Source organism: Leucoraja erinacea, chromosome 5 (assembly GCF_028641065.1).
Source record: "Leucoraja erinacea ecotype New England chromosome 5, Leri_hhj_1, whole genome shotgun sequence".
In the NCBI taxonomy this organism is placed as follows: Eukaryota; Metazoa; Chordata; class Chondrichthyes; order Rajiformes; family Rajidae; genus Leucoraja; species Leucoraja erinaceus.
In genome coordinates this window covers 87,266,855-87,279,140 of record NC_073381.1, presented here as the reverse complement: position 1 = coordinate 87,279,140, position 12,286 = coordinate 87,266,855, and the positions used below count along the sequence as shown (strand labels likewise).

General features: G+C 43.5%; 1 protein-coding gene across 1 annotated transcript in view; it reads left to right on the top strand.

Moving 5' to 3' along the window:
• The window catches only part of LOC129697526 (CUB and sushi domain-containing protein 1-like), a 512,171-nt gene that overhangs the window by 240,156 nt on the left and 259,729 nt on the right, over positions 1–12,286 (top strand). The window contains exons 27-28 of the mRNA XM_055636177.1: positions 2,485–2,601; positions 10,725–10,934. Of these exons, the coding sequence (XP_055492152.1) occupies positions 2,485–2,601; positions 10,725–10,934 (327 nt within the window). The remainder of the gene's footprint in view (positions 1–2,484; positions 2,602–10,724; positions 10,935–12,286) is intronic.

Here is a 12,286-nt window from a genome sequence, read left to right as displayed (position 1 = left end):
CCAAGCAGTTTAGCTTTATCCAGCGGTTTCGTTTAGCTTTAGTTTATTATTGTCACATATATCGAGCTACAGTGAAAAGCTTTTTTGTTGCCTGCTATCCAGTCAGTGGAAAAACTGTATGTGATTACAATCAAACCGTCCACTGTGTACAGATACAGGATAAAGGGTACAACGTTAAGTGCAGTAAAGTAGATGTGGATCATCACAATCACAATCACAATCGCAGTAATACTTTATTAGCCAAGTATGTTTTGCAATATATGAGGAATTTCATTTGCCAAATCAGTCATACAAATAAAAAGCAATGGAACACACAAAATACATTTAAACATAAATATCCACCACAGTGACTCCTCCACATTTCTCACTGTGTGATGGAAGGCATAAAAAAGTTCAAATCTCTTCCATTCTTTCCTCTCCCGCGGTCGGGGGCCTCGAGCCCTCCATTGACGGGACGATCTTGACTCCTGTAGTCGGCGATTTGGCTCTCCGTATCGGGGCGATCAGCTCCTGCATCGGGGGGAGCTCGCTCGCGCCGGGCGATCGAACCCCACGTCGCTCGCGAGTTGACGTTGGAGCTCCCGACTAGCCTCTCCTGAGACTGCGAGCTCCGATGTAAAGTCCGCAGGCCGCGGTTGGAACGATTCCAGTCAAGGGATCGACTCCGATGTTAAGTCCATGCCCCAACGGTGGGGCCCAAGGTCAGTCCAAAGAGGCCTCCAGCTCCATCGATGGTAGGCCGCAGAGTGACCGGAGAATGCGATCTGGAAAACAATCACATCTCCGGCAAGGTAAGAAAGTGAAAAAAAAGTTTCCCCCGACCCCCTCACCCTTCCCACATAAAACAAACCAGAGAACATTTACACAGACTTTTAAAACACAATAACAAATGTTTATTAGACGAAAAAACAGACAGGTTGTTGGCGGGGCTGCCATCGTGCAGTGCCCCCTGGTGGTAGGCTGCCAATCCTTCAAAGGTCGTCGGAATGTTGTAGATGTTAGAATAAGTAAGGGAAGTGGAAAATTTGAGATGGTTGATGTCCCACCGGCAGTTTGGAAATGAAAAGGTCTAAAGAAAGTTGAGGGCCATCTGGGGGAGTCCAAGAGGAGGGGGTCTGTTGGAGACGGGAGAAGGGGTCTGAAGGAGTGTGAAGAAGGGTCTCGACCCTATACGTCACCCAATCCTTCCCTCCAGAGATGCTGCCTGCCCGCCGAGTTACTCCAGCATTTTGTGTCTATCTTCACACGTCTTCCTGTGGGCCAATTTTATAGCTACTGGGCCTTAGTCACTGAGACAGATTACTTTTGTTTTCTTGGGGATTTAAATGATGGAGATTTTCTTGAAGCCAATAAAAACAGTAAGCTGTTGAAGTCAAGTCAAGTCAAGTCAAGTTTATTTGTCACATACACGTACGAGATGTGCAGTGAAATGAAAGTGGCAATGCTTGCGGACTTTTGTGCAAAAGACAAACAACAAAACAACCAAACAAATTATAAACACAATCATAACACACATATTATTTTACATAATAAATAATGGAAGGAAAAACGTTCAGTAGAGTTAGTCCCTGGTGAGATAGGCGTTTACAGTCCGAATTGCCTCTGGAAAGAAACTCCTTCTCAACCTCTCCGTTCTCACCGCATGGCAATGGAGCCGTTTGCCTGACCGTAGCAGCTGGAACAGTCCGTTGCAGGGGTGGAAGGGGTCTCCCATGATTTTGTTTGCTCTGGAGTTGCACCTCCTGTTGTATAGTTCCTGCAGGGGGGTGAGTGAAGTTCTCATAGTGCGTTCGGCCGAACGCACTACTCTCTGCAGAGCCTTCTTGTCCTTGGCAGAGCAATTCCCAAACCAGATGGTAATGTTCCCGGACAAGATGCTTTCCACCGCCGCTGCGTAGAAGCACTGGAGGAGCACTGAAGCACTGAAGTGAGAGGTTGAAGATGTAGACAAAGCCTCTGGCCAGCTGAATGATGCACGATTTCAGAATCATCCGGGGTTCCTGATAATAGATTTGTTTACTATGCAGTCTTTTGAAATTAACTGGATAAATGCTAAAATATATCTTAAATTGTGAAGCTGGTCTGATCCTCTAATTCAGATTATTTGTAGTCAAACATATCAGGCAACGGATCCATTCGATCGCCAATTAGAGAGCAGTCCTACCTCATTGGAGGCCCTCGGACCATCTTTAATTAGACTTTACTGCACTTTATCATGCACTAAACGTTATTCCCTTTATCCTGTATCTGTATCTGTACACTGTGGACGGCTTGATTGTAACCATGAATTTTCTTTCCGCTAACTGGGTAGCGCGCAACAAAAATAAGCATTTCACTGTACCTAGGTACACGTGACAATAAACTAAACTAAACTAAACCTTTGTGTTGAATATTGTACCTGCTGGTAACGGGAGATTCTTGATACAAATTGCATGTATCAAGTTGCATGTATCAATAATGTCCTTATTTTTTATCGTTGAGCAGCTAAATGTGGAGGGGTGCTGACTGACCTGAAGAATGTCATATTAAGCCCTGGATTTCATGGAAATTACCCAAGCAACTTGGATTGTCTCTGGAAGATTTTATTGCCCGTTGGATATGGTAAGGATGCTCAAATGACAATTTTTGTTAATTGGAAAAACATTTGTGCAAATATATATCTGGCATTATTTAGTGAGCTATGACATTTTGTTAGAACACTCACTCCAAGTCATTGAGGAATATCAGATCCCCTTAATAAAATTAAACTCCATCCCAATCTATTGAGGACAAGAGTTAAAATCTACCAAAGATTCTTTTGAAGAATTCTGTAGCAACTTGATGTCTCTGACAAGGTCAGGTGCATAACCTTGTACAAGTTCAAACTCAATAGTTTTTCTTTATTCTAAATATACTCATAATTTTCAATATGAAACAATCACTGTACATATGTAAGAAACATTGTGTTCTTTTCGTATGATTTTTCTTTTAAAGCTCGCTGAAAGGCCACGTTTGCAATTGCTGTCAGATAACTGGGAAAAAATGTTTGGGAAGAAAGTTTGCTTTCAGTTACTGCAATGAAACAGTTGTGCAATTTTATTCATGACAAGTTGATATTAGTTCTGTGTTCAGCATTCTCAAAGTGGTCGAGGGGTTGACCTGGAGATGTTACAGTTGCCGTTTTTCAGAAGTATTCTCGATTTGATTTTTGAAGGATCTTGAATGGACTTTGGATTTTGATACTTTAGACTTGAGACTTTAGAGACACAGCATTGAAACAGGCCCTTCGACCCACTTCATCCACGCCGACCAGCGATCACCTCGTACACTAGTTCCATCTTACAAACTAGGGACAATTTACCAAAGCTAATTAAACTACAAACCTGTAAGTCTTTGGAGTGTGGGAGGAAACTGGAGCATCCGGAAGAAACCCATGAGATCACAGGGAGAACGTACAAACTCCATGCAGACAGTATCCATACCCAGGATCGAACCTGGGTCTTTGGTGCTGTAAGCCAGCAACTCTACCGCTGCACCACCGTACCGCCCTAACCTGTGCCGGATGAAGAGATTTAAATAGTCACCTGGTGAATGAACCCTTTTTTGCAACAATCATAATCTCCCTTCTATTGATCAACTGCTTGTGGTTTCTCTTACGCAGCAGAATACAGTCATTGGAGGTAGACAAAAAAAACTCAGCGGACCAGGCAGCATCATTGGAGAGAAGGTGTAGGTGACGTGCCGTTAGTAACATGCATATAGCATTGGCTGACACCAAAGTAAAACTCTTCCCGCATTTGGTGAGGATGAATCTTTCAATCTACCTTGTTGCAGCCTTGACACTTTTTTTAATCTGCACTTTCACTGTTGCTGTAACATTTTATTCTTCACTCTATTTATTTTCTCTTTATGCACTACTTTATTTCCCCATATATGATATGGTTTGGGCAGAATCTATACGGTGAATGGTGGGCCTCTGGAGAGTGTTGTAGAGGAGAGGGATCTAAGTGTGCAGGTACATATTTCCTTGAAAGTGGCGTCACAGGTAGATAGGGTGGGCAAAAAGGCTTTCCGAACTGTTGACCCTCTTACCTCTATAGGGTGATTTCACCAAATGTCAAATGAGCGTAGATCCCCCCTCACGTGACCGAAAATTTTAACTGGAGGACATATGTCACTTCGGTACATGTTAGTGAATGGGGAAACACGCACTTTCCCACTCGTTAAAAACATGGAAAACGGCCGATTTTTGAGCTGAAAGTTTCTGTGCTAGTCGGGGTAACCGTTAATAATGCCTTACTTTTGATGAAATTCAGCGAGCAAACGCGATAATTCCTGATATTTTGGATCTTTAAATCTCCACGGCAAATGTCGGCTGTTCACTTCCGCTGTTTTCCACCTTCAGTTCCCTCTTGTAATTACCTTACTTTCTATCTTTTTTTTTGCCTGAAAATTTAGGTCGCTGTGCTTCACGGTCACCCCGACTAGCACAGAAACTTTCAGCTCAAATATCGGCCGTTTCCCATGTTTTTAACGAGTGGGAAAGTGCGTGTTTCCCCATTCAGTAACATGTACCGAAGTGACATATGTCCTCCAGTTAAATTTTTCGGTCACGTGAGGGGGGATCTATGCTCATTTGACATTTGGTGATATCAACTGACATGTCGAACAAAACACTCTAAACCAAGGTTTTGTACAACTTAATCTTTATTAACACTCGTGTTTAAGAAGGAACTGCAGATGCTGGAAAATCAAAGGTAGACAAAACTGCTGGAGAAACTCAACGGGTGAGGCAGCATCTATGGAGCGAAGGACATAGACAGCGTTTCGGGTCGAGACCCTTCTTCAGACTGAACACTCAAGTCACTTATACATGCATGCAAACCATTGACTGCTAATAACTTCTCATTTACTTCACTAGTTCCACTTATCACTTCTTGAACAAAATCACAAAACTCATGACATGAACTCCGATATTATCCGTATGAATGAAGTGGACAGATTCACTCTGTTGGTAGGGGTAGTCTTCTCTGAGCTTCGAACTCAGGTTCCTCCTTCTTGCCATGGATGTCATTGCCAATATCTCAGATCATCTTTCTTTTATATTCATTTTTACCTCAACGTTCAAAAGGAAGCCTTTGTTCTAACTCATTGCTCTCATGATTATGAAATCAACATTTCAAGTTGTCACTCCTCCCAGGGCTGAATAAACAAAATGCATCTTTGTTCCTTATCAGGCTAGAGAATTCTTAATTATGTTGCCTGTTCATATCTCCTCATCATACAGTTCCTTTGCAAAATGACAATTCCCAGACACCTGATCTTCTCAAGGCCAGATGCCTAGCCATGAAGTTACCTTCAACTCTGTTCCCATCACGTGACTATTTTCACTGTGCTTCTTTGATCTGCTGGTCCCAGCATTTCTCTCTATCTCTCTAGCTAGTAGCATACTCCCATAGCCTGTCGGGATACTTAACATCCAGCCCTTCATCAGTCAGAGTGTTGAGTATAGAAGTTGGGAGGCGATATTGCAGTTATATGAGACATTGGTGAAACCACATTTAAAGTATTGTGTTCAGTTTTGGCCACCATGTCATAGGAATGTGTCAAGCTGGAAAAGGTGCAGAGAAGATTTACAAGGATGTTGCCAGGACTCGAGGGCCTGAACTATAGGGACAGATTGAGCTGGCTAGGACTCTATTCCTTGCAGGAGGATGAGGGGTGATCTTATAGATGTGTACAAAATTATGAGGGGAATAGATTGGGTAATTGCACAGAATATTATGCCTAGAGTAAGGGAATCAAGAACCAGAGGACATAGGTTTAGGTAAAGGGAATAAGATTTAATAGAAACCCAAGGGGTAACCTTTCTCCACAAAGTGTGGTGGGTGTATTGAATTCGCTGTCAGAGGAGGTAGTTGAGGCAGGTACTATCACAACATTTTGAAACATTTGGACAAGTACATGGATAGGATAGGTTTAGAAGAATATGTGCCAAACGCAGACAGGTGGGACTAGTGTAGAAGGGGCATGTTGATCAGTGTGGGCAAGTTGGGACGAAGGGCCTGTTTCCACGCTATATAACTCTATGACTTGCCTGCCTAGTGTGCCAAAGTTTTTCATTGTATCTCGGAACACTTGACAAAAATAAACCAACGCCAATACCAATATATTTTTTTTCCTGGAGGCATTATGATTAGCTATCAAAATGTGTGTTCATTTGTCCATCATCGCATCAGTGACTGGAGTACTTTATTGAAGGAAGGTGACGAGTGTTTGTATTGTTGTGAGGTGGGGTTGATATTTAGTGAAAGGTGGAGATACAGCATGGAAACAGGCCCTTCAAGGCACACTTATTAATCCCCAAGGGCCAAAATCACCTCTCTTGAGAAAAGGAAGAAGTAGCAGGATATCTGCCAACTTTCTTGCTCATAATCCCAAAACAGCGTAGAATGGTTTTGTTTAATAATTTCAGTGGAGAAATTAAAGTGGGCTTTTAAGATAAGTTCCTTTACAATATCCTTTCCACTTGAATGATAAAAATACATTACATGACCTCAATGTTGGTGGGTCAGAGGCAATTGACGTTGAATATGTGAAGGATTTGATTCAACAATCTCTGCAATCACAAGCATGACTTCACAACACAAGATAGTTGATTAAATAAAAGCACCATGGTGGATACTTAATCCCTGATGAGGAATATGCACTGCCGTGAAAAGTTCTGCTGAATAAATGCAGGCAGGATATATCTTCAGGACGGTTATAATTTAAATAAAACTTGGTCTCTTTGTGAGCGCATTGAAGTACAACTTCTCATGAAGTACGTATCATGTCTGAAAAAAATGTAATTCCGCCTTGTCTAGTTTGGAGATACAGCGTGGAAACAGGCCCTTCAGCCCATCGAATCCACGTCGACCAATGATCACACATTCACACTAGTTCTATGTCCTAGGTCTCCTCCATTGTCAGAGTGAGGCTAAAGGCAAACTGGAGGAACAGCATCTCACTTTTCACTTGGGCAGCTTACAGTCCATGAATGAATATTGATTTCTCTCACTTCAGTTACCCCGGCATTCCCTCTCTGTCTATCCCTCCCCCATCCTAGTTTCACCAGCTTCTCGTTTTCACCCTACAAACAGCGAACAATGGCCTGGTTCCTTTATCATCGTTACTTTTTTGCATATCTTTCATTCATAGTTCTTTATCTCTCCACATCACCGTCTATATCTCTCCTTTCCCTTATCCCTAACCAGTCTGAAGAAGGGGCTTGATCCGAAACGTCACCCATTCCTTCCCACCAGGGGTGCTGCCTGTCCCACTGAGTTACTCCAGCTTATGGTGTCTATCTTCTAGTTCTATGTTATCCCAGCTTCACATCCTAAATTGACAATCGGGTTAATTTACAGAAGGCAATTAACCTACAAACCTGCACGTCTTTGGAGTGTGGGAGGAAACCGGAATACCTGAAGAAAACCCACGGGGTGACAGGGAGAACATGCAAATTCCTTACAGACAGCACCTGTAGGCGGGTGCTGTAAGGCAGCAACTCTACCGCTTTGGCACCATGGTGCCCACTCTTCTATGGCTGATGCCACTTTGCTATGCAGCCACAACATAATTTCAACCACACGACCTTGGAGCACTCTTGATTTTGATTGTTCCACTGTTGTACCTACAGCTACCTCAACCCAGAGCTCTGGAATTCCTACCCTTAACCTCTCCATTTCTCTAGTGTGAACTGCTGCACTAACTACCACATGCCCAAAAATCAAAATATCTCCATGATCCTTGGTGTCAAATTCTGTTTGGCGACATGTTTCTTTGGTTTGGTTTTAGTGCACAACTGTAAACCGTGATCAGAATACACTGCCACATCTGGAATTGGAAAGCTTAACGTCTAGTTTAATATAACATAGAAACGCAGCCCATATGAAATAACAATATCTTGGTTTCCCCACTCAATCTGTTTGCAATCACCTCTGAGCATTATTCATTCATTGCTGGTGCACCAGGGAGGCAAAGTGTGTTTGTTCTCTGCTCTGAAGATTACCAGGATTGTCTGCTGAAATTCAAACTGATATCAATTGATTTTCAAATTCAGCGCCTCCCATGGAGAAATTATACCCTGCCCGCTGAGGGGAAAGAGCACAGCGCCAGAGCATGCGTCATTTATCTCAGCCAGTGGGTGTTTTCACATTAAAACCTGGACAAATATTGATGAGGCAGGTTTCCCTCTCTTTTATGCTGAATACCACAAAGCTCAGCTCAGAAAGCAGCAGTCTATTCCTGCTGGACCTGTGCACATTGCAAATCCCCTATCATTTGATGCAAACGGTAGTTAATCACATGGAATGATTAAGGGCTCTGAGTTTAACCCTCCCTAAAGGGTCCTGCCAAGGGATAAAATATCCAGAATCGCAAAGCTATTCCATACATTGTAGAAACAAGTGATAGTAGATGTTAGGGTGTCACAGTGGCACAGCAGTGGAGTTGCTAGCCTTGCAGCGCCAGAGACCCAGGATCGATGCTGACTACGGGTGCTGTCTGTACGGAGTTTTGTACATGTTCTCCCTGTGACCGTGTGGGTTTTCAGTCCGTGTGGACTGTGCAGCCCCAAAACCAGGTTCTGCTGAGAACCTGTGAAGAAGGTTAGATGTAAGTAAAGGATAAATTTCCGCCTGATCATGTTTCACAAACAACAGTTTTTATTCCATTTCTTGTTCTCTGGTAAATTAGTTCTTGGTTTCTGAACTGTATGGATAAGAATGCTTAGTAGTGTCTGTTAACCCACATTAACTTCAGACTGAATCTTTTGAGTCAAGTGAGTAGAACGCTAAATAGATCAGACACCTGTATCGTGTTCCATGTCAGGCAATGTCCTCTGGTTAATGGGCTGTGGAAAATGTCACAGGGAGATTTCTGCCATGGTGTCAGATATTTGAAGGCAATGTGATGAACCATTCTAACCTTGAGCTAATGTTGGGTCCATTCAGTGTCTGTTCTTTATTCTTTTAGAGATACAGTGTAGAAACAGGCCCTTCAGTCCACCGAGTCCCCGCCATCACCCCATACGCCAACACAATGCAAGAGTCAGGGGAAGAGTCAAGTCAAGAGTGTTTTATTGTCATATGTCGCAGAGAGAACAATGACATTGTTACTTGCAGCAGCACAACAGAATAGGTGATCATAGTACACTGTAAAGAATATAATAAATAAGAAAAAAAAAGTTCAGTGTGTGCGTGTACGTATACACATACACATACAAAAACAATCAATCAATAATCGTGCAAAAGAACAAAACCAATGTCCCCAAGTCTACGTAGTTCAGAGCTTATTTGGAGGTTGGAGTGTTTAACAGCCTGATGGCTGTAGGGAAGAAGCTGCTCCTGAACCTGGACGTTACAGTTTTCTGTCTCCTGTACCTTCTTCCAGATGAGTGGGTCTCTGATGATGCTGGCTGCCTTTTTGAGGCAGCGACTCCTGTACTTTTTCACAGTACATTCAATGCATCTGAGGTTCAGATTGAACTATGATGGCAGTTACCAGTAATAAAATAAAAGGAAATCGCTATTCATATCACATTATGATTCCTTGACCCATAAGTGTCTTCACTGTTTAAGTTTAAGGTCATCATGCTTCAGATTTCTCAGCTGGAGTTTAGAAGGATGAGGGGGACCCTCATTGAAACATACCGAACAGTGAAAGGCCTGGATAGAGTTAATGTGGAGAGGATGTTTCCACTAGTGGGAGAGTCCTGGACCAGAGGGCACAGCCTCAGAATACCTTTAGGAAGGTGATGGGGAGGAATTTATTTTCTCAGAGGGTGGTGAATCTGTGGAATTCTTTGCCACAGAAGGCTGTGGAGGCCGTCATGTGTATTTTTAAGGTAGAGATAGATAGATTCTGGATTAGTACAGATGTCAGGGATTATGGGGAGAAGTCAGGAGAATGGGTTAGGAGGGAGAGGTAGATCGGCCATGATTGAATGGCATAGACATTTAGGGCCGAACGGCCTAATTCTCCTCCTACTTACATAGAAACATAGAAAATAGGTGCAGGAGGAGGCCATTCGGCCCTTCGAGCCAGCATTCATTGTGATCATGGCTGATCGTCCCCAATCAATAACCCGTGCCTGCCTTTTCCCTATATCCCTTGATTCCACTAGCCCCTAGAGCTCTAACTCTCTCTTAGATCCATCCAGTGATTTGGCCTCCAGTGCCCTCTGTGGCATGGAATTCCACAAATTCACAACTCTCTGGGTGAGAAAGTTTTTTCTCACCTCGGTCTTAAATGGCGTCCCCTTTATTCTATGGGCATGAATTTGACAACAACGTCAAGGAATGTTTTCAAGCACTTTCTGCTAATTGTCAGAGATGTAATTCGTAGTCAGGATCAAACCCGGGTTTCTGGCGCTGTGAATTTGCCCCCCTGTTGTATTTTCTTTTCGGTGTAATTTTGTGTAATGATGTTGGATGTCCCCTGTGAATCTGGCTGGGATGACTCCAACTCCCTTAGGGTGCTGGTACTGTGATCACAACCACCCCAGGGTGCTGATGAGTGGCTGGACATCACCCCAGGGTGCTGATGGGTGACCTACACCACGTCAGGGTGCTGATAACTCTCAAAAGTACACAGCATGAACTGATGGCCAAGTGGCCCTGCAATACTGATCATTGTTTGATTCCTTCCTCCTTTAATTGTGGCCCGATGTTGCACTAAATGAGCCGTTTCCATCAACACAGGTGCAGAGATTCAGTTTCTGAATTTTTCAACCGAAGCCAACCATGACTTTGTGGAGATTCGGAACGGAGCGGGTTACACCAGTTCCCTGATCGGCCAGTTCAGCGGAGCAGATCTCCCACCGGCCCTGCTCAGCACCACGCACGACACCGTCATCCACTTCTACAGTGACCATTCAGAGAACAAACAAGGCTTCAAGCTCATCTACCAAGGTACGATCCACAACCGTTCAAATCTTGTTCACAAAACAATGACCAGGGCTGGGAAGTATTAATTTTTCAAAATGCATTTCAACAGTCCAGAGTGTTTTATTGTCATATGTCCCAAAACATGAACAAGGACATTCTTATGTGCAGCAGCACAGCAGATGAATGTATGCTGTTATTGATAGGGGACGATCAGCCATGATCACAATGAATGGCGGTGCTGGCTCGAAGGGCCGAATGGCCTCCTCCTGCACCTATTTTCTTTGTTTCTATGTTTCTAACAACAAAAAACCAGCAGGACAGGCAGCATGTCTGGAGAGAAGGGATGGGTGACGTTTCTTGTCGAGACCCTTCATCAGTCTCGACCCGAAACGTCACCCAAGTCTTCTCAGCAGAGATGCTCCCTGCCCCGCTGAGTTACTCCAGCCTGCCTGTACATCTTTGTGTATACTAAAATAAAACGGTGTATATACACACTCACATGTACAGTATACACACACAGACTTTGAGAGGCTCGCCTTCATCAAATCAGCCTTGAGAGTCAATAAAGGCAATAAAATTACCTGCTGGAGTCTTTGTGCACTAACACACTGTTAATCAACCTGTTAATTGCTGCGCAATCTTTTACTATTTGCCATTGGTGGTGTGAGAGGGGAGGAGCAGCATGTTCAGTCTTTACTTTCCTGTAGGAGACTTATTTGGAAATATTTTGCAGATGATACGAAGATAGCTAGAGGGGCAGGTTGTGTAGAGAAGGCAAGATCCCTGCAGAAGGACTTGGACAGGCCGGTAGAGTGGCAGATGGAATACAGCATAGCGAAGAGTGGAGCCATGCATTTCCGTAGTAGGAATAAAGGCGTAAACTATTTTCTAAATGAGTAGAGAATCCAGAAATCGGAGGTGAAAAGGGATTTGGGAGTGCTGGTGCTGGATTCCCAAAAAGTTAATCTGCAAGTTGAATCGGTAGTAAGGAAGGCAAATGCAATGCTAGCATTTATTTCAAGAGGACAAGAATACAAAAACAGGTGATGTAATGCTGAGGCTTTATAAGTCGCTGGCCAGACCACATTTGGAGTATTGTGAGCAATTGTGGGCCCCTAATGTGAAGAAGGATGTGCTGGCGATGAAGAAGGTCCAGAGGAGGTTTACAAGGTTATCCCAGGAATGAGTGGGTTAACATATGATGAGCGTTTGATGGCACTGGCCTGTACTCGCTGGAGTTTAGAAGGATGAAGGGCCACCACATTGAAACTTACTGAACAGTGAAAGGCTTGGATGGAATGGATGTAGAGAGGATATTGCCACTAGTGGAAGAATCTCAGACAAGAGGTCATAGCCTCAGAATTATAGGGCGTTCC